The 24463-nt window shown below is 41.9% G+C and overlaps 2 protein-coding genes across 15 annotated transcripts in view; one reads left to right on the top strand and one right to left on the bottom strand.

Moving 5' to 3' along the window:
* Positions 1-1317: 1317 nt before the first annotated feature.
* Positions 1318-19946, bottom strand: KLHL22 (kelch like family member 22). Of its 10 annotated transcripts, none has more exons than XM_075167894.1 (8): positions 19840-19917; positions 18518-18599; positions 9495-9764; positions 8405-8570; positions 6493-7211; positions 5167-5359; positions 3524-3757; positions 1318-2474 (listed from the first exon to the last, which is right to left on the bottom strand). In XM_075167894.1, the coding sequence occupies exons 3-8, from the start codon at positions 9719-9721 to the stop codon at positions 2097-2099; spliced, it is 1917 nt and encodes a 638-aa protein (XP_075023995.1). In that variant the 5' UTR covers positions 9722-9764; positions 18518-18599; positions 19840-19917; the 3' UTR covers positions 1318-2096. The 10 variants fall into 10 exon arrangements, with proteins under 10 accessions (XP_075023995.1, XP_075023999.1, XP_075023994.1 ...); XM_075167898.1 differs by having other exon boundaries at positions 9495-9747; XM_075167893.1 differs by lacking the exon at positions 18518-18599 and having other exon boundaries at positions 19840-19946.
* A 219-nt stretch (positions 19947-20165) lies between these two features.
* The window catches only part of MED15 (mediator complex subunit 15), a 31177-nt gene continuing 26879 nt past the window's right edge, over positions 20166-24463 (top strand). For 3 of the 5 annotated variants that reach the window (XM_075167890.1, XM_075167889.1, XM_075167888.1), the window contains exon 1: positions 20285-20462. In XM_075167890.1, the coding sequence (XP_075023991.1) occupies positions 20395-20462 (68 nt within the window). In that variant the 5' untranslated portion in view covers positions 20285-20394. Of the gene's footprint in view, positions 20463-20525; positions 20635-24463 lie in introns of those variants that run through there. The other 2 variants (XM_075167887.1, XM_075167892.1) reach the window with 2 other exon arrangements.

Genomic DNA, 24463 nt, shown 5'->3' with positions numbered 1-24463 from the left:
AAATAACATTTTCACTTGTGTAACATAGGGTATCACTGGTCTGTCGAGAAGTGCTAATTAAAATGGAAAATGCACTGCAAGCATTAGACTTGAGTTGGATGTCTGGGTTTAGTTAGAACAGCTGGGTCTAGAATATGACCTGGACCACTAGAAGTCTTGAATCACTTGTCATCTGCAGATAAAACAAATTGCCACTGCAACACTTGCAGTCTGGAAGGAGTGGTTCTAATGATTCCCATGTCAGAGAGATCTGTCCTTACATCTGAGGGCTACATTTAATTCCTACACATTAAAAGTAACTCTGTAGGCAAAATAGGAATACTCGTCAGTCTCCAATATTGAAGCGTAATAAAGTCTGTATTTCCAGACTCCATGTGCAGTTCAGAGTTCATTATCAAAAAAAGATTTTCTGAAGAAGCTCATAATCAGGATTTCCTGGTCTTTTGTTTTATTTGCCAATTGGCAAAGGTTCAGAGATTGAGGTGAAAACTGACAGTGCTGGAGAAAAAAATCCAACAAATGCCCCTCTTACCAAGAAAAAGCTGTTGAGCTTATTAAAGTGTACAAATACTCCTGAATCTTTTCCAGAAGCCCAGTCTACTAACGTAGAGTCATCTAGGTCCATTTTGAAATAATTTTGGTTTCCATAAACAAAATATCCCTAAGTAATGCTAATATCCAGGAACTTCTTCCATTTCTCTGAAGTAGCACGTCAATGTGCAGTATTTGTCATGATGTGATGATACTTGACTAGTATTGTATCATTCTGATTGTCACTTTGATTTTGCCGCTCCTGCAACTCCATTATTGCTGCAAGATTTAAAAGCTTTTGGTGGTTTGTCATGATTTCCTGGTGGCACTGATTACCTCCGGCCCCTCCAAGAGGAAGGATCCCATACTATTCAGGTATCATACTGGTTTAGACTTTAAATCAGCTTCTAAACTAATGGTAAGCAAGATAGTAGTCAGAAGCCAATTATTTTAAGGCCTCAAGAAGGAAGGATTTACTATGCCTTATGTTTCTCTGCTGTAGTAATTCTGTATTATGTTCCTGGCATTAGTTCAGCTACTGCAGAGCCTTGGACCAATGTAATCTTCAATACCTCTAGTTACCTTCTTATTACTTTTTTCTTATGCTGTAGCAAACCAATCTCTGCTCTCTTTATCCTCTTCTAAAACGTATAATAAAAGAATGAAAAAAATTGTCCATCTCCCAAACTGGTGTAACTTCACGGATACTAATGTAGTACTGTAGGATCTAATTAAGCTCACTAACTTTCATACTCCACATCACGGTTAATAAAACTGAGACAGTAGTTAAAAAGTTCTGACAAGGATTTATTAATTTATGCTTGTGAACAAATATGTCTGACAGTTGAATGATGAGATTGCCATACTCTGTACAGAGAGTTTTTTCTAGAAATCTTCTTTCTACTGTGTTGACAGAACTTGCAGTATAGAAGTTCAGGAGTGGGTGTCAGTTCACAGACTCTAACCCAGTTACAAAGATGGCTGCATGCCCAGATGAGATGAAGGTTCAGACTTTCTTGCTACTGTTCCTGTTTCTGTATGTTCAATCTTGCTGAAAAACCAATCAAGCTGTCTGACACCTAGCACAGGAGGGAGACACTAGGTGTTACCTTCCTGTGTTAAGATGGCTAGGAAGTTTTAGTATCAAAAAGAAAAGGAAAAAAAAATCTCAAAAAGCTATTTCAAGCTAAAAGCTGGAAGGAAAGAAGCTAGTCAAGCTGAGCCTTCTGTGCCTTTTTTTCTGTCCATGCTGAAGGTTGAGAAAAGTCTCTTTCAGAGCAAAAGAACCTCTATACTTTAACTGGGGGAAAAATGGCAGTTCTGTGGTTACTTTAAAAATGCTGCTTTCTGGCAGGTGAGCAGGTACTGACTGTAAGTGGCATTTTGTGCAGAACACTTGCAGATGGGCAGATATTGACTGTGAATGGCATTTTGTGCAGAACACTTATTTTTCAAACCTTTAAATACTGATTTATGTATATAAGAAAGACATATAAAATCTCTAAGTATTTTCTCCAAGCCTTAATTTGCTCATCCACTGGCAAAAAAATAAATATTTAAGTTTTCTAATCTTCACTTGAATTGTCAAATTCCTCCCAGTCTGATACGCTCATAACTTCTGATGGAAAGTCAAGGTGATACTTCACACGGTCTGCATGCCATTCTGAGAACCATTTCTCTGTTTCCATTAAAATAGCCCTGGGCAAAGTGAGGACGCAGGCAGCCATCCCAGAAATATCATCCTCCAGCTGGGGTCCTTCCTCCCAACAGTCTCTCTCTGCATCGTAAATGTGGACATAGTCCATGCGGATTCCTCTGTTGTGGGATCTGCCTCCCAAGACATAGATCCTGTTGTCTAAGACCGCAATACCTGGTTCTCCATGTCCTGCAGGAAGTGGACATACATTTGTCCACTGATCAGTGCTCGGCCTATAGCAGGCAACCTGTAAAAAAGAGAAAGAGATTAGTCAAAATCGAACTTGTATCTTAGTGACAGAGCCTGGCCATATGGCAAACTAGGAAGCCATGCAATATCATCAGTCTTTTGACAGGGTGTTGATAATGGAGAGAGCGTACCACTATGTAGTAGAAGTACAGCACTCAGCAAAAAACCGTGCATAGTTGCCATATAGCTTTGAATCACAACTTCTGACCTTGCTGCTGGAGTAACAGCTGTATGTAATACAAAAAATGTATACAAAAATGAAAGAGATGGGGACACATGCTAATATAAGCTCAGACATTATGCATCTGTTTGCTTTAGGAAAAAATGTGCTGGAAGATACAAATATGACAAATTTGCTAAGCTGTCTCTGCACCATATGTTGGGAAGTTTTAGATTTCATTGGGTACCTACTTGGCTAACTGCTTTTATTTGTAAGCACTTTTTATCATTCAGATACACTTTTCAGCTAGATTTAATTCTGCCATCTTCATTGGTTTTATAAGAGCAGTTACTTTTTGTGTCTTCTTTTCATGTCTCCAGCAGTTCTAGAAGCTGGAATAAGACTCAAGAGAATTCTCTCCAGCCATCACTTATTATCAGGTACTGTACATTTAACTGCATTATACAACTGCCATCCAACATACCTTAACAACTCTGTCCTGCAATTACACATTGGTAATTCAAAAGTCCTCGACTTAGAAAAAAATGCACGTGAGAAGACAATGTAAAGTAAATTTAGTTGATGTGCTACTTATTGGATATGTGCATGCCAATGAATGTTATCTATCAAAGATGTTTTAAAATTGGTAAGAATTCCAAGTGCTAGAGCTTTAATGCTTTGTGGGTTAGACAATGCGTTCAAGACAGACAGCAGTAAATAAATCATTGCAAGTTCTGCAACTGAGTAGGGGAGAGCTGGTGCAGTAGCTGTTGCTGGGCAGACAGTTTTATTTGCATACTGAGTAGGAGAAAAACATTACATCAGAGTGCAAGCATCCATAAGAAACAGACTCTTCCAAGAAAGACACAGGTATGACGTGCTCTCACCTGGTGAACATCCCTTCTGTAGCCAGAATCATTGTTGCTTCCTCCAATTACATAGAGCTTTCCTAGCAGTGCAGCCATCCCATGCCAAGCACGTCTCACTGGACCATCTGCTAAAACGTCCCAGCGGTCAGTCTTTGGGTCATAACATTGTAGCTCCTTCAAATAGTCTTCTCCTCTCCTCCCACAAGTAATATACATCTTCCCATCCAGTGCCGCTCCAGCATGTGCATATACCTGTATCACCACATGGGAAAGCAAGAGGTTGAGGTCTGGATTTCTGTATTTCTTCCAGTTTCAAAGCATGGAATAGACATTAAGGGAGTGACATTCTTCATGAGTTACACAGATATCAACATCAATATCATAGACAATTCCTTTCTAGGTGATTATGGTGTAAGTGTAAATTTCTCAATGAAATATACTAGAATTTCTAAAACTTCCAGAACTGCAGTGGGTTCTCATTCTTTATTGTTCCTTGATTAGAAGATCCTTCGTACTATTACTTTTCTCCTTAGTCTACTTGGAAGCCTTTCTGTTGGAGATTTTTCTTATACAAGCAGTGTTATCAGGAATGCAAGATATACTACTTAGTAGCACTCAATTGGATCTTAAGGCTTGTTATATTCTCAGCATTGACACACATTTATTATTTGTGACCTCATGCAAGCTGTTTATCCTCTTCTGCCTCTGCATCCCTTTTGTAAAATGGCAGTAATATTTATATTTTTAAGGTGTCCTGAGATTCTCAATTGAGAGGCATTATGAAATCACAAATATTATTTTGTGCTGGTCACCTGACCCAAAGCTTTTAAAAGGTGTAGTAGAAATCAGCATAGTTTCTTTAAAGATTTCTCAGGATTTTAGTTTTCTTCCCTCACCAAGATTCATCAAACAGTTGTTTGTATTTATCTTCCTCCTTTGCAACACTTTTAACCTGAAAATGGAAATTCTTGCCTTTTTTAGCAGCATTAGAACTTAGAACAAACTTTTCCACTCATAACCCCAATTCCCATATCACTGGTTCCTGGGGTCACGACTGCTAGTTTGGCAATTGCTGTTCTAGAAGGATAAATGGGACTGATGACAAAAGATAGCTATTCACTCACATATTTCAAATGGGTAATGGTCTTACGTTAGCTGTCTGAGATGTGATTCTGCATCACATAAGCTATTGTCACCAGAACTTGTTACCCAATCTCAGTTCTGTGTCCAGGAGCTAACTGGTCTATAGAAACTGATGTACCTTCTTACTGGGGCATTATCTCTCTGATCAGGAGGAAAGCATGTTGTCAGGACTGTAAATGAGAAGCTTGTGCTACTGTGTAGTTTACCTGCCTAGGAGGAAAGGGAACTTCCTGTTGCCAGAGGTTATGTGTTCAATTTTAAATGGTTTTAAGGATTAACACAATAAAGGTGCAGGGGAAAACAACAAGAAAACAGGAAAAATAAGTATTTAACCTCAAAATGTAATTTACATATATTATTATTCTCCTTTCTTGATATTCATTTATCCCATATACAGAGGCTACTGTTTCCCATCCGAATATCAGCAAATTTAAAGCTACACATGAGAAAAGCATCTAAAAAGATTGAATCAGGAATTGGGGAACTGTAGTAGTGTGTGTGGCTAATGCACTCCTTACCTCCTTCTTCAGAGGTGTCACATATTCCCAAGTGTTGCTTTTAGGGTCATACCTCTCCACTTCCCTCAAGTCTTCATGGTAATCTCGGCCTGCGACGGCGTATATATAGTTGTCCACAACACAAACACTGAGGTCAGCATGCTCTTGCTGTAGGGACTGGATCTGGAACCATTTGTTGTGTCGCGGGTCATACCTTGTCAAAGAATGGGATCAAAGTTACTCATACAGCCACAGAATCATTGCTGGAATACCAGACAGCACCACAAATGTGGGTTACTGCACTGTCTTTGGCTGAAATTGAGCTCAGTAAGTGGAGTGAAATTTGGCCTTGTCAGCATTTTATTATTAGCAAAGTTGTTTTATTCTATTTTTAGAAGATGTATTTTAGCTGACATAATCATGCTATAAAAGCCTAGGTTTTCCATTATCTTATACACTGCTGTCAGGTTATATATCAAAATCTCTGCTTGCACAAAGCCTTTCTACAAGGTAAAAGAGTCTAAAATTAGCACAAAGACTGAATCTGGATCTTCAAGAGTCCACGAAGGGCATAAATATGTGGTGGTGATTCTTTTTCCCAAATATCTGCTGCTCAAAGTGAACCTCATGATTCACTTTCAGATCAAAATATCTATCTGGTCTGGAAATTTTAGTTACAGAGAAAACTGGTTGTGAAGTGAAACTATGCATGCCATAAAATAAGGATAACTCAGCTAAAACTAGTAAAAATGACCACAATATAAAGACAAAAGGGTTTATATCTGTTTTTGCAATGTAATGGACATGAAGATCTAAACCTGATCCTTCCTCCTGCTCTTTTGCCTGGCACAGAAGAATATAAGAGGACCCTGGAATGCTGCTATTGTGCACACAAATTCTTGAAAATCAACCAGTAATAGCATTTTATTTAAAAACCCTTTTTGGTAGCTAAATCCCTTTGTATTGGGACCAAAACTACACACAGAGGACTTCTAGAAAATCCTAGTTCAAGAGCATCTAGAAAATCTAGGGTTCTAGGCTCATTACTGCTTCCCACACCTTTAATACTTCCCCCCTCCCACAGGCAGAAAGTAGCACATGTAATACTCTTGAATGAGTAGCTGTTTCTACCCTATCAGGCTTGGCTTTGTCCCATAAGCACTGCTGGAGGCTTCTTGTTACTATGAGGCTCATTTCTTTATTTCTTGTGTTTTCTTTCAGTGAAGCTCCTGCTTAGTTCCTAATCCTTCGGCTAGCAAGCGTACAGACCGCGCTACTGGCTTGCTGACTCAGAGATGGTGCAACAGGGTGGTAATAAAAATAATAGCAGGATTATCCTTATCTTACCTCCAACACCTTGACTCAGCTCGAAAACCACTTACATTGTTGTCTCCGCCAATTAAATATACAAAATTATTGAGAACAGCAATCCCTTGGTTGGACATTCTGGGGGCTAGTGCAGCTGTAAAGTGCCTCCACTCTCCCAACAAGGGGTTCAGATATTTGGCTTGATCACTGAGGACAATGGATGGAGTAGAATGCATCCCTCCAAATCCCACTACACACTGGAACTCTGATCTCAGCTGTGTCTGGGAGCTCTGAAGCATTGGCTGAAGACATTCATTCTTGTGGTACATTAATGCATCTGCGACTGTATCTTTTAAAGGACATGGACTTAATTTGTCATGAAGCCTTTGCAGGATCTGGGGTTCCATCAGAGGAAAACGAACTGTCTCAAGTAGCTTAAGAGGCTCCATCAGGGAGACCTGATCTGCTTCCAGTTGCTCTGGAGAATAATGATAAAAAAGTGCCCCATCATAAACTTCAAACTCATAGTTAACCTCCAAACGGTTGCTGCTGAGAAGGGAGTACACCTTCTGCAAAGGTAGCTGTCGGTATACTTGTGTCCTTGAGAAAGCTGCAAAGTTCTTCAAAATGTAGGAGTCCAGCTGATCACTCAAATGTCTCAAGTCATAATGGTCAGCTAGTCTGTATACGTCGAGGATGTTCTCTTCGTCTACCCAGGACATGAGAAAATCACAACAGAACTTAATGACTTCTGGGATCTGCAAGAGAGAGATATTTTTCATTTCAGACACCGCTTGCCTCACACTCAAGAGACAGGTGACAGAAGCCTGGGATGACTGTAAGAAAGTTGTCCACAAGATGACTGCTCTCCTCGCAGTCTGATCACCATGTTCACCTGCCCCAATTCACCTTTCTCCAGTGAAAAAGAACTCAACGCAGATGAATATCATGTAGATCTTCTAGCCACACTATAGTGCAAGCCTATGAGTTTGGCTTCAGGTGCAGCGGCAATGTGTCTTCCAAGACACATGGGACACTGGACAGCCAGGCTGCCTGGTTTGTTAGCATGGCTGCCTGGGAGGCAGTCATGAAAACAGAAGGCATGGAGGACATGGTGAAAGCCAGGTTTACAGTCACTCTGTAATTGTTCTTTCAGAGCACTATAAACATACTGTATCAAAGATATATTGTATCTGTAACAAATATATCTGCATCACTCAAGAGCACAGGAAGCCATTTGAAAGGAAAATGAATATTTCGTGTTGTCTTCTGAATACAATTTGAAGTTGTATCTGGCAAGAGGGACTACTGGCAAATAAAGAACTAACTGCTGTCGTCCAAGACCCCCTCTGCTAACAAAGTAGTGCTCAGTGTGTAGAAACCAACCAAAGCAAGCATTCAGAAAGTTTAAGATTTAGTACCAAAGTCGTGTGCAGCGGTTAGCTGCAGGGGAAATTAGAGAAAAAAATTTGTCTTAAAGGCACATGAACTCTGCACTTAGTGCAGAAACCATGGTGGTAGGATTTCCTGTAGTGTCGGGGTCAGGGGAGGTTATATGCCTGTGGACTCAATCTGGGGAAAGATCTTGAGCAGCACAACAGTTTCTGAGCAGCAAGCCCTGTCCTCTACCGCAGGCCAGAGGTATTCTATTTCAGGGAAGCTTTCATAAGCAGATCGTGGAGTGAGTGCTATATAAAATAGTCCTCTAGACGAAATGGTAAATGTTTATAAGTAATAAAACCATTGGCACAGATGAGATGTGCAAGTATTGTTCCTACCCTTCCATAGTTAGTTCCAGTGGATACAGCATCCCAAAGAAATTCTTCTCATCAGACCCATGCTCTTATTTACCCCCTAACCCTCCATCTAACCTGATATCCATGTTTTCTGTTTCTTTCATTGTTGCTTTTGTTTCTTGCTTCTTTTTTTGTCACATCTCCCAGTACCTCACCTGAAGCTGACAGGCTGCAGCTAAGGTTTCCTGTACACTGTTCACACTGAGTTCCAGCTCAGAAGTGTAAATGAAGTTCAAGATTTTACACATTGCATTGTAGGAGATGCCATGAATATGAACTTCTTCTTGTTCCATCTCTCTCAGTCCTCCTGCAAACATTCCTCTGTAAAAGAGACAATGGCACATGCTATGGCAGATTTGCATTGAAGCTATTTTCAGTTTGCTTATCTTATGTTGTCCTGGGAACATAAAAAATACTCAGAAAGATAAAAACCTAACCAGACACTTCTATGGGATTTCCTCTTCTCTAAGTCAATCATACAAAGAGTTCAGGCCTCTACGACCTAAGAAGGTAATACTCTTCATTCTGCAGGAAAACAGTAAGGGAAGGGCCATCTGAAAGGTACAATTCACAGCTGATGGACTTTAAATAGAGACCCAGTACATATGGATAGTCAATGGGCAGAGGCAGATACTCTGGGTGTGGGGGAAGAGGAAAAACAGAAGAACTTGGGACTGTAGGAATTTCTTCTAAGCTAGAGCAGTTCTTCCTCCAGTTAGAAGTTTGTCTGGATTGCCTTGGGATTTGTTTGTTTGCTCTATGAAAATTAAGTCAGTTCAAGAAACGGCTAGTCAAATTGACCAAGGGAGTGCCTGATTTAATGGACAGTGAGTCACACTATAGGCACATAACAGAGGAGTTACTTCCAGTGACTTTTTGTGTATTATGAAATGATCACCACAATGGGCAAAGTCTTACAATGCTAAGAATATGTTAAAAGCCACCCAGAGTGTATTTATGCAGAAGACACCTGTTCAGATAGTCTTGCCTCTTTATATACCTCCAAGTACCACAGGCAGTGAATTTAGTGGAGGTAGGCTCAGTGTGCAGGAACAAGAGCTTTATTTCTGTAGGGAAATAACAGAGAGATGAATAAAGCCATACTTAGTATTTTGAAACACATTCAGCTCCATCTTATGGGTCTAATTTTACATTCAGAAGCAGTGTGCCAAGACAGAAGATTTGGATGTTGCAGGTTTGAGTAACATTCAGACACATACTTGTTACTGCCGTACTGAAGTGTACCTGAAATAGTCACAGGATGCAGCTAGAAGTATGCGATGAGCCTCAATAGGTTTCTCTTCCACTACCAGAACTACATCGAAGAGGATGCTGCTGTCTCGGAGAGATACCAAGCCACTGAGCAAGGCCTGAGAGTGCTCTGCACTGCGGTATGTGTTGCTGGTGCGCTGCTGAAGGGAGGGCTCGAGTTGAGCTTTGTGTGGCTGAGTCAGCTCCTGATCTTCCGCCATCCCAGGCAGAAATGCTCAGCCACCAGCTGTAGCAGAATGAAATCTGTGAGACAACAGAATCAGCAAAGGTTTGTGCCTTTTGCTTTACGAATGGTCTTCTGACCCCCACCTGTCACAGTAAATAAATCAAACCAACTTTTCAGTCAACGGAGAGACAGTTCTACCCTGAAGAAATTGTTCTGAATGATGACACTGAAAATAGACAGGTGTATATCAGTACACCAAACTGGCAGAACATGGTTTTTCAAACAAGTATGCTAACTCTTGGGTTTTTAGTCCAAGACTCAGAGTATGTAGCATGTGGGGATATTTTTTTTTTCTTAGCAGGAGTTTCACTTCTCAACGCATTACCAGAACCCCTTGTTTCCTTGTTTCCTTTGCATTTCTGGAATGTATAACAAAGAACAAAACTGACATAATTTTTGCCAAACTCCAAGTTGTCTAATATCCTCAGATAACTTTGTTGCAATATAAATTGCACCTTCACTCTTTCTTTTGATATTTTACCCCGGAATCTGAAAGTTCTCCTCTCTCCTTGTCTTTGCTTTTTCATTTTCCTTAGCTGAGCACATTTCCATCTATCATTCTACAAAATACTATATGAAACTGCAGGCTTCAAAGTAAGTTTCTTTATTGTGACAACTTCAAGCTAGCATGCACAACTGCTTTTCACTTCATCATGATTCCCTGCAAAGAGAGGGTATTTCCTCCAGCGTAGGCACTGTAGAGGGCTATCCTGTACCTTTTTCTAGGGCTGCCATTGACACTGTAGGAAGGTCCCCTATGGCACATGGGGAAACACCTGTAAAAAGCTAGCTTTGACTTTAAGAAGTGATTGTGTTTCATGTCTATGGTTAAGCTCTCAAAATCTCATGAGTCCTCTTCTACCATCCTGTAATTTACCCTTTCCATTGTCTTTGAAGAATGTCAGAAGTTGTAGCAGTTAGAGCTCTTACACTCTATCCAGTTGTCAGAGCACATTAAAAAAAAAACCACATTAGCAAAAGGAAATAACTTAGCTGATATGGCTACTTAAGACAGTTAAAATAGCCTCTCCTCCAGCGGCCTGGGAAATAGCTTAGTGGCACAAGGGATAGTCACAAGGGGTTATCAGCAGTCAGAGAAGCAAAAGCAGAACAAACCCAGCAAATCCAAACAAACAATGAAGAAGTGGAACCATTGTTTAATTGTGCCAGCCATAGACAGTGAATGCAGCATTGGAAATCTCTCGAAGTACTGCAAGGTATTCTGTGCATGGTCAGTGAGGAAGGAGCTATCTGGATGACACCAAGAAATATGAAAATGTTTATTGTTCTGCCTGAGGGAAGTTACTCTACACAGTCCAAAACAAAAGGAAGCTAGGTGGCATTGCATGGGATGGAAATGGGATGGAAAAAAAACTGAAAAAGCATATTAATGGTTGTCTGCTCTTTGCCAGCAAAACCAAGACAACCAGCTCAGAAGAGGAGCTCTGATGAGGCAGCCTTCTAGGGAGCACATTCAGATTGATTATACAGGGGAAACTATCCATCATCAGCTGAAGAGATGAGGAATGGATTATTTTTCATGACAGGTAGATGCTTTTCTTAGAAATAAGATGACTGCTTTTGAAGCAGACAAAACACTATTATATCATTTGATTTGCTCCCGGGGAATACTAAAAGTGATAGATTGAGGCAAGGGAGATAATATAGTAAGAAAGGCAAGTGAAGGAGTGAGTATTACTGGATGTTGATCAGAAATTTCCCATTTCACTAAAAGGGAATAAATGTGCCAAAAGCAAAGTAGGGTGAGATATGGTCCAAACAAGGAACAGATTCAGATAAACCACATTAACTCTGTTAATGTGATTTAGTGTGGTTAACACTCATGAGTTAATGTGGTTAATGCCCCAAAAAAGGTTGTATCTTTTCAGCAACTTAGAGAGCTATATCAAAAGAAGTCTCTATGAGAGTAAAATAATTGCATCAAAAAGCAGAAGTAAATGTAACAAATGAACTATTTTCTGAATTCAAAGACTTTTGTTGGGTAGGCGAAACAGTATGACCTTTGATGCAATCTTGTAGCGTGTAGCCATTGGTGGAAGAGAGGCTAAGGAGGAAAAAGCGAGATATATTAAAACTACATGAGCCATTAAACCCGTGTAACAAGTGTTAGCAAAGAAATGTGTTGTAGGAGAGGTGGTTTCCCGAGAGAGAGAGAGATACATGCAGGGTAGAGTGAGAAATCTGTACAACCATGCCAATCCTTTATTTAAATCTATCTTTAATTAATATAACTGTAGACAGTTACTATTCAGAATACATTCTGTATCCAAATGATCTTAAAAAGGAGCAGAAAGGGGGTGAAGCTTTCCGCAAGTAAAGCCCCAGAAGGAGTTCGATTTTACAAATATGGTAACTGGAACCAGGATGGTTCTTTCATAATACCAAATGGTATTATGAAAGAGAGTAAATTAAAAAAAAATATTAGAAGTAATTCAGGGATTCTGAAGCCTGTATGAGCATTAGTATCTGAAGAGCTTTCAGTGACAAATAGGGCTGTCTTGGACATCTGCAGGGAGTTTATCTCACTAACGTTCTACTAGATACGGACTTGAATTATCCCAACAACAACAATAGCTGAACAAACCAGCTCTTCTAGCTGACTGGTGGTAAGCCCAGTGTGGTCAAACACAGGTGCTGGAACACAGGAACCATCCTCCACAGCCAATTTTTGGCTAGTCAACAGCTGAGCCTACAGGTATTTTGCTAAGCCCTATCTTCTGAATTTTGGCAGTCTCTACTTCTTGTTCTTAACTTTTGCCCATGGATTGTATCTTGGTTGTCACTTGTGAGCTGGACTGTCTTCAGGGCAGTCACTCATAAATGTACACCAATACAAAAGCTGCCTTGTACGTCTGGAGCACAGAGCCACTATGATATGGAAATTCAGCACTCTACCTGTGAGTATTTTGCCATCCACAGTTATTTGCTGCTAGCCAATTTTGGGTATGTAGGTTGAATACTGACACTACTGTGGAAAAAGGGTGAAATACTACTGAGCAGGTACAGTGTATGTGGTCTAAAACTTGCCAGCACTCATAAGCTCTTTTTGTACATGGATACATGAAGTTTCTTAATGTGGCTACTCAGAGAACCTATATCCTGTCACGTGTATCTCCCTACTCTCCTAAATCAGGCTTCAAGGCTCATAAATAAGTATGAGTGCCTATTGCCATAGGTTTAACCAGTGGTAACAGACTACTCTAGAAAAATTCTCACTGCTATGATTTTTATGAATTGTTGCCTACTTCTAAAATTATGGTATTAATGCATGATGTCTGACTGACATAGGTGCTTAAGTCATCTTCTCTGAGCCAAAAGCCAAGGAAAGCCTCTTAATTCATACCTAGGTAGTCTTAGGAGCTGTAGACAAGACCATTAAGACAAGGAAGGCTTGTGGGAGATGGCCAGCAAGATTCGCTTAGCCAATTAGCGAGTACCCTCACCTTCGGAATAGCTGTACAAGGAGCAGCTGGGGTTGGGTGGGTAGGAAGTTACAAAGAGTGGTCGTTGAAGCAGGGTTAGTAGGGTTGTGTTGTGGGCTTCTTTGAAAGAAAAGTGGGGTGGTTTTGGCATTCAGGTTTTCTGGATTAAATGCAGTATGCTTGGTGACTGATAGTTTAGTGTATGTCTCTCAATATTGTTCTAAATGCTGACTACAAATTTGCTGGGGAGGGGTATTGGTGTTGGCACAGCACCTTGCTTCTCAGGCTGTGTGGTCTAACTATAACCTTTCTCCTGTGTGCTTTGTGCCTTTGTTGCTGTCTAAAAATCTGGTAGCCCAAACAGTGGAAGTGTGCTATTTTAAGTGTGGTGTACCAGCTGGGTGGGGGGGAATGACTGTTGATGTATTTAGGAATTGTTATGCCTTTTAAGTGTCCATCAATCTTAAAAATAGCAGGGCACTTTATTGAATAATCTCTGTATATTTTTAGCTGAAAATAATTTAACCCCATCTTCTCAAACTTGTATTTTGCTTAATCGGTATTGTCCTTTAAAAAAAAAAAAGCTAAATGTAGTACAAGCAGTACAGCTCTGAATGGAAAGACAGAACAGGTTTGTTCAGCTTCTTGCATACTGCGGAAAACCTTCTATTTACTGTTCTTTCTTCCTGACCACTCAACGAACTTTGCTGGCTTTTAGGGCTATTTTCACCGGCTGGCATATCTGTCCCTGTAAATGAAGGAGCTGTAGGCAGGCCCTTGCTAGCTAATGTAAATGCCCAGTCCCTTGAACCATGCAGTTAAGGTCCCTCTATCCTGAGCCTCTCTACCGGAAGGGGGCTTGGAGGATGTTCTTGAGGCCTCTCTGTTCTCTTACTTCCGTTATTGAGAAACTTGCTCTGTGACTGACCAAGTTCCTAGAAATCTAAGTATTTTTTTTCCTCTTCTCTTGTCAAGTTTCTCAGTGCTGATCAGCTGTTAACAGTGGGATTCAGTGGCTGAGTATTGCAGGACTGATCCTAAGGAGGAAGAGATGAAGGACTGTTCGCTGTGCTTCTTTAACACTAGCAAAGATAAAAAGTATTGTCTCATTTGCTGTGGAATGCTGTCTCCAGAAACAAGGGAAGGCAAGTCCTTGTTCCAACCACTTTGAAACTGCAGAGAAATCACACTAGAGATTTTCTTAGTTGGCTGCACAAGGTATTTGAGACTGCAGTTATGTTGGTTTGCATTTGTCTTTTAGAGGACATGGGTTAATGTAGTGATTAATTTTAGGGTATTACAATTGAGTGCCCAGTACATAAAGAGGAGGGAGGCATATGAGGTCAGTAATTGTATGTGTATTTTTATAGGCAGTGCTAATGTAGGAAGACATGCACTGTTTGGTCACTTCAAATCAAGGATTTTAAAAAAAACCAACTAAAACAAAACAAAAATCCCCCATAAATTGCAAAACCCTAGAGGTACCTAGAAGGACATGACTGCTCTTTTTCAATAGACTGAAATGTTCTATATTCTGTGCCTGGATTCCATTTAGGAACCAGCAGAAAGCAGCCATGCCTTGCAACAGTAGATATGTAGGGAGCATGAAGGAAATCTAGTATTTCCTTTTATTTCCTGTACTATATTCAAAGTTCATTGTATCACTAGTGGTCTCTTGTAATAAACTTTGGCCACAGTGGAAGCTACAGTATCTCAGTGGCTTGCTGATAGCTCTATGTGATTGTCTTGCATTCAAATTCCATTACCACAACGTTTCTGCATATTACTTCTATGAAAAGGTACAAGTCTTAGTGAGGCTTCTGATTATTCAACTGAAATAATTGCTTATCTGTACACGACAAGATTTGTGGTTCAGTTTTTTAACAAAGTCCCCTCTCTGATCAATGACAGAATACTTGCTTTCACAGCAAAGGTATTTGGTTTATGACTGTGGAGGTTGGTACTGGGACCAATTCCAGGAGGAATTGAGGGAATGGATTGTGGCTTGATCATTCAAATGGCAAAATGATGAGAGATTGGTATGCTGGCTTGCTCTTGTGCTCACTGAAAATCCTCATCCTTTTAAGAACACAGGGTATAGGAATGGGGAAACTAGAATGGGGAAAGGAAAAGTCAAAGGCATGGTAAAATAGATGTGGTGGAAGAGAATGCAGTGTCTGTCCTACCTGAATTTGTAAGTGCAGAGCAATTGTTACACCAAGGTGTTTGTGTGCTGCTCCAGTAAAGAACATTCTGGGGAGTGGGAATTCACATTGCTTACAGTATACGCTTCCTGAGATTGAGAATGGAGTCCTGCTACCCTAAGAATGTATCTGTGTTGTACCTGGGAGCACTTCCCAGCAGCTGGGTCAGGGCATATGTCCTGGATGCATCCTGCTGCCATTATAGATATACTCAGCCTTTATTCTCTGGTGACATATGCTGCGCACTGATCTTGTGCTTTAACCATAGTGTAGATAATTTACAGCGCTGAAGTCTGTTATTGGTATTGCATGATATGATATATACCTAGACAAGTATTCACCCCTTCTATGACTAGCATCCATGTCATACAGTGATGCTTGCTAGTGTGTGGGGGGTGTGTGGGTTTTGTTTTTTTTTGTAGTTGAGCTGACAGCCTTGATTCTCTACTGTAGAGATTCTCTACTGGCTGGGTACAGGAAGGATTATCCAAATTAGTTTCTATGGAAACTCAGACATTTTTGTATTGAAGAGCTTGTGGCTGTCAGTTACATCTCTAGAAAGATGCAGATAGTGATATTTTCTTGTGCATCAGCTGTGCCCAAAATAAACTACAGCTTGCTGGTGTCAGGTATCCAAATCTGTTTAGCTTACTGCCATATGGACAGGTGGTTCAAGCTTGGTGGGGGTCCCATGCTTTCTTAGAATTGTGGAATAATTTAGGCTGGAAAGAAACTTGGGAGGTCTCTGGTCCAATCTCCTGCTCAAAGTAGGGAAAACTTCAAAATCGGATCAGGATGCTGAGAGCCTTGTCTAGTCAAGTGCAGAATCTCCATCCTTATCAATAACTGGAAAACTGAGTGCTTAACCGTCAAATTTGTTTTCTTCTTTACCCTCTCTGAATTTCTTTTCCTGCAATTTGTGACACATGCCTCTCATCCTTGGCACTGTGCACCACAAAGAAGAGTTCGGCTCTACATTTTCCTGTACCCATTAGATAGCTTAAAAAATGGCAACTGGCTCTCCCCTTAGCCTTTTCTTCTCTGTATTGAACAAACCCAGCCTTCTTGTCTTGCGCTTTTATCTCCTTGTATGTGCTCCTGCCCTGTATGGTGGTCCTCCACTGAATTCACAGGTTTTTCTTTCAGCATGGAGCTCAAAGTTGGGCATGGTATTCAGGTTCTGTGGGCTTATAGATGCTGAATGGGAGTGGGAAATAATAATTTCCCATGACCTACTGACTATGCGCTTCCTAACACAGCCCAGTATGAAATTGGTCCCTGTTGGAGGAATCATATTCAACTTACTGCTCATCAGGACCCCCAGGCTCTTTTCTTGCAAAGCTGACTTCTAGCCAGGCTTGTCTCCAACCTGCTCCGATATATGGAGTTACTGCGACCCAGGTGCATGACTTCACTTTTGCTATTGAAATTTATGTGGTTCCTTTTGGTCCATTCTTAAAGCTTGCTGATGCCCCTCAGTTGCAGCTCTTCCTCTTTCTTGCAGGCCATAGTCTTCATAACTTTTTTCTAATACAGAGCAACCATTATGGCGTGCTGATTGTGATCCAAGTAATTAGACCCTTAAAAGCCTTAGTGTGTTGAAGGAAGTTTAAAATCTGTGCCCTAAGGCTTCCCACACCTTCATCTCTCCCTAGGGAGTAACACAAATTAGGATCTAAGCCAGGCTTCAGCTGAAAGCATGACAAGAAAACAAGATACAAGACTAGAGCAAAATGCTACTTACGCTGACTCTCAGGGGTTGCAAATACAAATAGGCAGAACCTGGCTATGTACCAGAATTTTAACAGGGCAGAGGGCACACAAACAAATAGATCAACTAGTCAGGGAGTGTGCAGAATGGGGAGGCAGCTGCGTGCCTGCCAAAATAGTTCAGAAAACAGATGTGATGCCACAAACAATGTAAATTGAAAAGCAAAACTATTGTTTATTCTAACTGGAGGGCAAATACTGGAATAATTCACTAACTATATCATAATTTGTAAGGGGTACTTGTAAGGCTGTTTGCTACATAGAAGATAACTGAGTACACCATTATGTATAGAAAAGACTTAAGCCAGTTTCATGCTTTTTGAAGAAAAAGGGAAAAGAAGAGGGGTGAAGGAAAAACAGAAGCTTTGCTCAGCAGTGCTTCTTTCAGAATTATCCCTCTACGCATTCACAACTGTGCAAAAAAAAATCTCTTTCCTGAAATACCACTTCACTTGAGGAACCTTCTGCAAATGTGGGAAACAACCCAAACAACTCCTTTTGACCACAAAAAGACAGACAGACAGACATCTGGTAGTATATAATATCTCAACATTAGTTTTGAACACTCATCAAATGATGAGATGCTTGTGCTAGGTCTATACAAACCACATTTCTTTAAGTCACTAATGGACATATGCAAGCACATCACTCTGGGTTGAATTTCTGAGCCGTTTTCAGTTTCTAGCATTAGTAGTACACTTGAAGTGTCAGAGGAAACCAAAAGGCATGGTTTGGGAAACAGCTTTTGCAAACTATGCTGTCTCTCAAATTTTGGCATTCATTCCTTTCAGAAGCAAACACCTGTTGTGGCTTTTTTTTTGTCCCTAAGCCTATTACAAGTTATTTCTAAGACATATCAAGACTAAAACATCTCATATTTAATATGTATATTTAAAACTCCCATGAAAGGTATCTATATTTAAGTATAGAAATATTTAAAAATATTTTTCCCCATAAACAGTAGCATAACCTAAAGAGTATGAGCTTTCTAACTTGAATATTTTGCCTTATCCATGAGTAATTTGCAACTCACCCAAATTCATAGAACTGTAAAGTTTTCTGTGGTGCATTTTTGTGAGGTGGCCTGTGACCCAAATGCTACCAAGAAATTGTAATAAGGAAAACAAAAATTAAATACAGTGCTAAATGCTTTTTCGTATGGCCTCATTATCTTTTAAGGGTTTGATTACCTCTTATTACTTTTTTTTTTGTTCTCTCGTTCCTAATCTTGAAACAAGATTTGCTTTTCATCTGAGTCTTTCAACAGTCATGTTCTGTTTGGATGCAGTGATTGCTTGTGTTTGAAGGAAGGAGCGTTAACCAACTATATTCAGGCAGGGTGTACCTGCTTACCCTAAAAACAAGTGGCCTATCATTAAGGCTCCAGCTTCTTCCAGAATCAGGAGGTAGTGTTTAGTTCCATGTCCAGACAGATCTGGTAAATATGTGAGGAATATATTCTTTTGACAGAATTGTTTTAATTATCCCAAGAATTCTTAGAAAGCCCCTCAAAAATCCTAGTGTCTTTTCCATAATAAGAACACCACCACTTTTTTAAATGAAGCTTCTACAGGATCAAGTGCTCTAAGTAATAACTATGCCAAAATTGACAGTTTATAAATTAGCCAATGGTATATGTTCTATGAATCTTGAGAGACTCAGCTAGTTGGCAAGACTTACTTGAACCTGCTTTGTTGAACTGCTTAAACCACATAATGAATTTTTAATAGTCTAAAATACAAGGAGGAAAAAAATTAGAAAGCATTAATTCTATGCCAAATACAACAATTAAGTGACCTGGAAGAAAGTAAAGGGCTCTTCCAGCACGTTCCAGCTCCGATTTCTGTCTCAAACATTAATTCATTCATATTATTCACCACATTAATTTCATTCCTGCAGGGATCTTTGTGTTTGGTTTTTTTTTTCTTCCCTGTAACTTATACACTTCCCGATCAGGAACACAGAATGAGCAGTTTTCTGTGCAGAGGAAGGCTACCTGGAGTCGCACATCCTGACTCTAGACTAACCCTGTGATGAAGAGCTGAAAGCCAGTTCAAGCACGCTTCTGGTTTTACTTTCTCTTCCCCTGTTGAAAACGCCTTTGCAGGTCCCGACACCCGATATCCTCCCACTTGCTCATCCCACTTCCCAGGCGGGCAGCCCAGGCAGTTTTGCGCAGGGACACGGGTCCTGGCGTCGACCGCGCCAGGGCATCCTCAGGGGCTTCATGCAGCAGCAGGGCCTTGGCTCCAGCCGTGGCCTGGCTGGGGTGGCCTCGGTGGCTTCGTGTGGGCGGCAGGGCCCTGGCAAGGGGCTGCCTTGGCCTCGCTGGGACGAGGGCGGCCCTGCAGCTGGCGGTGGGGCTGGCAGACCCTGCCCCGGTGCCTGCCGCGCTGCGCCCCAGACCTGCTCTGGCCATTGCACTTGACGGCCCCTCGCCCATGCCCACCCCCCGTGCCCCCGGCCCTGGGCATCCCTGCGGCGAGCAGGGGGAAGCGGAACACCGCCTCACCCGCTCGGGCCTCGCCTCGGGGGGCCTCGCCGGGATAGGCTCCGGCGCTCAGCCCCCCCTGGGGGAACGGGTAACGCCGGGGCCAGCTGCGGGGCGCGGCCTCCCCGGCACCAACCGGGGCCTGCGCTCCTCTCCCCCCTCCGCCACCGCCCCAGCCACCTACCGAGAGCGGCGGCGGCGGCCTCCGCCAGCGGCTTCCGCCTTCATGTGCGACCCGGAAACCACGGCGACCGCGCGTGACGCGCCCGCCCGGCGAGGGAGGGGCGGCCGCGGCCGGAACCGGGGCGGACGGCGGGGGCGAGAGCCCCCAGCGTCACCCGGGCGCTCGCCGGCCCGAGGGGCCCCGGCTGCCGGCGGCGCTGCGGTGTTCCTGGGCGCGGGTGTGCCCGGTCGTGCGCCGGGCCTGTCACCTCCCTAGTGGGATCTGCGGCTGCGGGCGGCCGCACCCCCTCGGTGTCGGTGCCCGGGTCGCTACCGCAGGCAGGCAGTGTGCCTGGGGCGGGACTACATTTCCCAGCGAGCCCTGCGCCGAGCGGAAACGCCCGCGAGAGTTGGCCGGGCTCGCGCCGGGACTTCATTTCCCTCAAGCCTTCAGCGCGCCGGAAGTAGATACGCGACACTTCCGTAGTGGCGTGTGGCGGTGCGACGGCGGGGAGCGCGGCGGCGGGCCGATAGCGGCGGGCGGCAGCGGCGCCTGGCGCTCGTGGTAGCGGCAGGGATGGACGTGACCGGGCCTGAGACCGACTGGCGCAGCACCAACTTCCGGCAGAAGCTCGTCAGCCAGATGTGAGTGCGGGCCGCGGTCTCACTGCTGAGTAGGCCGCAGGCGGGCCTCGGCTGCTGCCAGAGGGGCTTCAGCGGCTCCCGCTGCCTCTGGGGCCGCCCGCGCCCGGGTGGCTGTGTCCCACCCGTCTCTGCTCCTCAGCGAGTCCTTCCCGGTCCTCACCTTGCTGCCTGGGTTCATCCGTGGTTCCCGGTGTTTCCTCTCCCCCGGGCCCTTTAGCTGTCTCCCTGTGAGGGGGCCTCGTTACCAGGATTTGCTCAGAGCCTGTGCGGGGAGTAGCCGGGCCTGTGCTTTGACTTAATTTCTCCGATCCTCCTTCCCTTTCACTTTCCTCTTCCCCAGGAATACCGGCTCCTGCCCTGCTTGACAGCATCTGCTTTAGGGCTTCGATTTTGGCAGTGTCCGTAGTGTTGCCAAGTCTGACATATTCTGTCCTATGAAAATCACTGTTATTATCTTGCATGTGACTTTCTTAGGGAAAAAATGAAATAAAAATGTCAGTGACTTAATGTTTTGGTTATTTTGGACAGGGATTTGCTTTCTCACTTCTAGAGCAAGCATCATCGTAATTGGTATCCGACACTTAAAAGGTTGTTAAAAAAAAAAAGTTCAGCTTGTTGCCTTTTCAGTTGTCCTTTGTGAAACATTTGCTTTACTTGAATTACTTTGCTGCTCTGCATGCTTTTTCTATTTTATGGAAGGCTCTTTTACCCTATGAAAGGTGGTTATTACAGAAGTGAAAGCACTGTTTAATGCTTCTAAAGTAATGTTTAAATCCTTATTTATGTATGCTTGAAAAGTTTGATCCTGCCTTATTGCTTATGAGAATCAATATTTAAAAACAGGCTGTCTTTTTTTTATGATATGTAAACAGTATGCTGTTTGACTGCATGTGGTTTTACTGCCTAGCTGTGGGCTTTACTTGAGGTGCTGTTTCAGAACTAAACTGTTACGGTATTCATTAAGGAAATAGGATAATATGTGTCTGTCAAAGCTGTGAAAACCTTCTTGGTGCTCAGAACTGATGTTTTACTTACTAGACTTTCTGCAAAGTCATTAATCTTGTTAGATTAATCCCTTGCTTTTTCTTCTCCTCTTCTACTTCTTTATCAAAACAAGCAAACAAAAGAGCCCTCAAATGCTGTGTAACTTTGAGAAAATAAATATGAGTAAGCAGATATAAACCTTAATGCAATAAACCTTTGTTTTTGTGTTTGCCCTGCAAACTGTAACTGTTTTTTCTCTGAGCAGTAAACAATGCTGATAAATGTTGCAATGGAAGCATACAGCAAGAGATAAAAAAAAATTACTACTACTGACCAATAAAATCCTTAAGGTTAATGCCATATGAAGAGATGACAGTAATCTTAAACTTTTAATTCTTGTTGTGAAAAAGTAGAAATAAAATGTCCTCTGTTTGTTGTCTTTTACATACGTGCACAGATGTCTGTATATGATCTGTGTGCTTTTTGTTATAGATGTATTGCCACAGTCTTTTTTTTTTGGTTTTTTTTTTTGTTTTTTAAGATTGTGTCTGTAAGTGGTGTTTCTTCCCTGTGCTCCATCCAGTTTTATAGTATACCTGATATGTTTGTATTCACTATCTTGTTTAAAAAGTAAACAAACTTCTTACTGGAATAAGCATGCAATGACTGCAGTGGATTTTTTTCTAAAGTGATTAATATGTGCTAGATATCTGAAAACAACTTGGCTTGGTTTCATGTTGGTACTTGAAATAAAGTGAAGCTAGCCAGAAGTAGAGTTTGTAATAGATAGGTTTGTTGAATGAGAAATAGAAGCAATATATTGGCTAAAAAGATTTGAGCTCTGCATGCAATGAGTTCCTCTTTCTTTCCATAAGCTTCCAGTTTTGCCATTAGTGAGGCTTATGTAGTAAGTGGAAGAGGGAGGTAATTAAAATAAATATCTGGTGAATCATCTGAAAGTTTTCTTAATTTGTGGGAAGGTTGTTCCTAACAGTTACAAAAATACACTGTCTTATATGTATGTATATCTTCCAGTTCATCCTGCAAATAACAAGTGATATTTATTTGTCAAGACAAATATTAACACTTGGTCTTGAAAGTTAACTTAAATGTATGGAACCATTCACATAACTCATTTTGAATGCCTTGTTATAGCTTCTGGATACAGAAGTCTTAATTTGTTGCTATTTTACACTTGGGTTTCCTTTACAACACTGAATTTAAGTTTTGGGTGGTGTTTTTTTTTGGTGTGTTCTTTTTTTTAAAGAGTGACATTATGTGCATGAACATTTCGGGGATGCTGTGTGGAATAGATATCCTAGTGAATGTGTCAGTGGTCAATGTGTATGATTTGGTTATCATCATTTGAGAGAATACAGCATTTGATGACCTAAGAAGCCTTTTCAGTATTAGGTTCTTGTGTGACTGCAGGCTCAAGCAGGACTTTCATACTGTTACAAGATCCAGCAAAGCCTGAGCTCAGATGCCTGAGGCCAAGGAGCAGCTTTGGCTTCTCCCAGGTTGTTCCAGGAGACAGTGATGATGTAGGAAGTGTGAATATATACTTGTGCTTGCAGGGCACCCCTTTATTCTGGCCCTTACAGGGAGCAGGTACATACTGGTGCCTTGGGAGTCTCCTTTCTAAAGGTCTTTCCTTAATATGTTTTTAAATGCTGGTATTGCCTGAAGGACAAATCTGAACTGGGTTGTGTGGTGGTAAACTCAGTGTGCAGTTGTGTACAGTTCCTGCCCTGAGCTACTTCTAGGCTATGTTAGAAGGGAATTAGTGTTGAGCGTAGAAAAGGGATGTAACTTAGGTTGTGTGATGGTCCATTAATTTTGTGTACAGTTTTTTCTTGAAGTTTTGATATGTATGGTGTCACTTAAGATTTAGCTAATGATTCAGCTAGATGAGAAGAAAGAACATGCGTGAACAGAAATAAGGATGAGATTGTGGAGAGCACGTGAAAGGAGGTGCAGGTGGAGACTGAGGAACAAGCAGGCAGGAGATTAGTGGATCAGCTAAAGTTTTTTGAGTGAGGGAGGAAGAAAAATAGGAACATCATCTGCATTGTTGCTCTCTATGAAACTCTTCACAAAACCAGTTCATAAAGCAGCCTGAATTTTATATTCCAGCCTAGGTTGTCTGATGAGAATTCAGGCAAAAAAGACCAAGGCAGCAGAAGTTTCTCCCTTCCTGGGACTGTAGAAAGTGAGGGATGCGTTTTATAAATGCTTATTTTGACACAACTGTGAACTGAGGAAGCTACTGCCTCTGCCATACCTCTTCATTGCAAGTGTTTGGGTTGCCATGCAGTGAACCTGATAGGGAAATTTCTCAAAGTAAAAATAACTCAGGAAAAGTGGTTATTTTTAACCTTGGTTGTTCTTCGATTCTGCTGATGGCCCAGCCACGCAGACAGTTGTACTGGCATAACTTGGAAGGGGTGGCTTCTTACCTAGTCACCTCTGCTGGAGGATATCACTTCTGCTGGAGGATATGCTTGTGAAGCTATGAAGGGGTGATTCTGTGTGTAGTTGGAAAGGTTTTTTTTCATCACTGGAGCATTGGAAAGAAAGGTAACGCTAGAACAAGGCCTTAGGGAGGCTGGATTGTCCTTTACTTTCCCCTCTGTAGCTGAAGGCAGTGTTCTGGGGACCGAGGCCCTTCAGGCCTGTATATGTTCTGTCCTGCAAATGTGAATAAAGTAATATGGGTGATTCCTGTCTTAGCGCTTCTGCTGGTCTGTGTAGTTATGTCGGTATTCCCTGCAATGAGGGCTGCTATAGATGAAATTTGTTATGTCTGATCTGTAACTAACAGAAGTGTTTTGTGGGACAGCATCATGTGCACAAGATGAAGTGATTAAATTTTAATGTATTTGTTGGTGTTTATTTGGAGGTTTTTAAACCTTGTAATGTGGATAGGTGTGGTTAATGGCTTACCAGCATGCCTTCCCCCCGTTGTTTTAAGCAAGATTTGTTGAACTGAGTGTTATAGTGATCAAATAGTCTAC

This window comes from Calonectris borealis, chromosome 18 (genome assembly GCF_964195595.1).
Source record: "Calonectris borealis chromosome 18, bCalBor7.hap1.2, whole genome shotgun sequence".
Lineage (NCBI taxonomy): Eukaryota > Metazoa > Chordata > Aves > Procellariiformes > Procellariidae > Calonectris > Calonectris borealis.
Note: the sequence above shows the minus strand (reverse complement) of the source record. Positions and strands in the feature narration are given on the sequence as shown.

What these genes read in the sequence shown, in the direction of transcription:
- KLHL22 (XM_075167893.1), bottom strand. Translation starts at nt 9,721, where the DNA reads ATGGCGGAAGATCAGGAGCTGACTCAGCCACACAAAGCTCAACTCGAG. An exon ending in TGACACCTCTGAAGAAGGAG is followed by an intron (nt 3,758 to 5,166) that starts GTAAGGAGTGCA and finishes GTGGTGATACAG; the next exon opens with GTATATGCACATGCTGGAGC. An exon ending in ACAGAAGGGATGTTCACCAG is followed by an intron (nt 2,475 to 3,523) that starts GTGAGAGCACGT and finishes TCTTTTTTACAG; the next exon opens with GTTGCCTGCTATAGGCCGAG.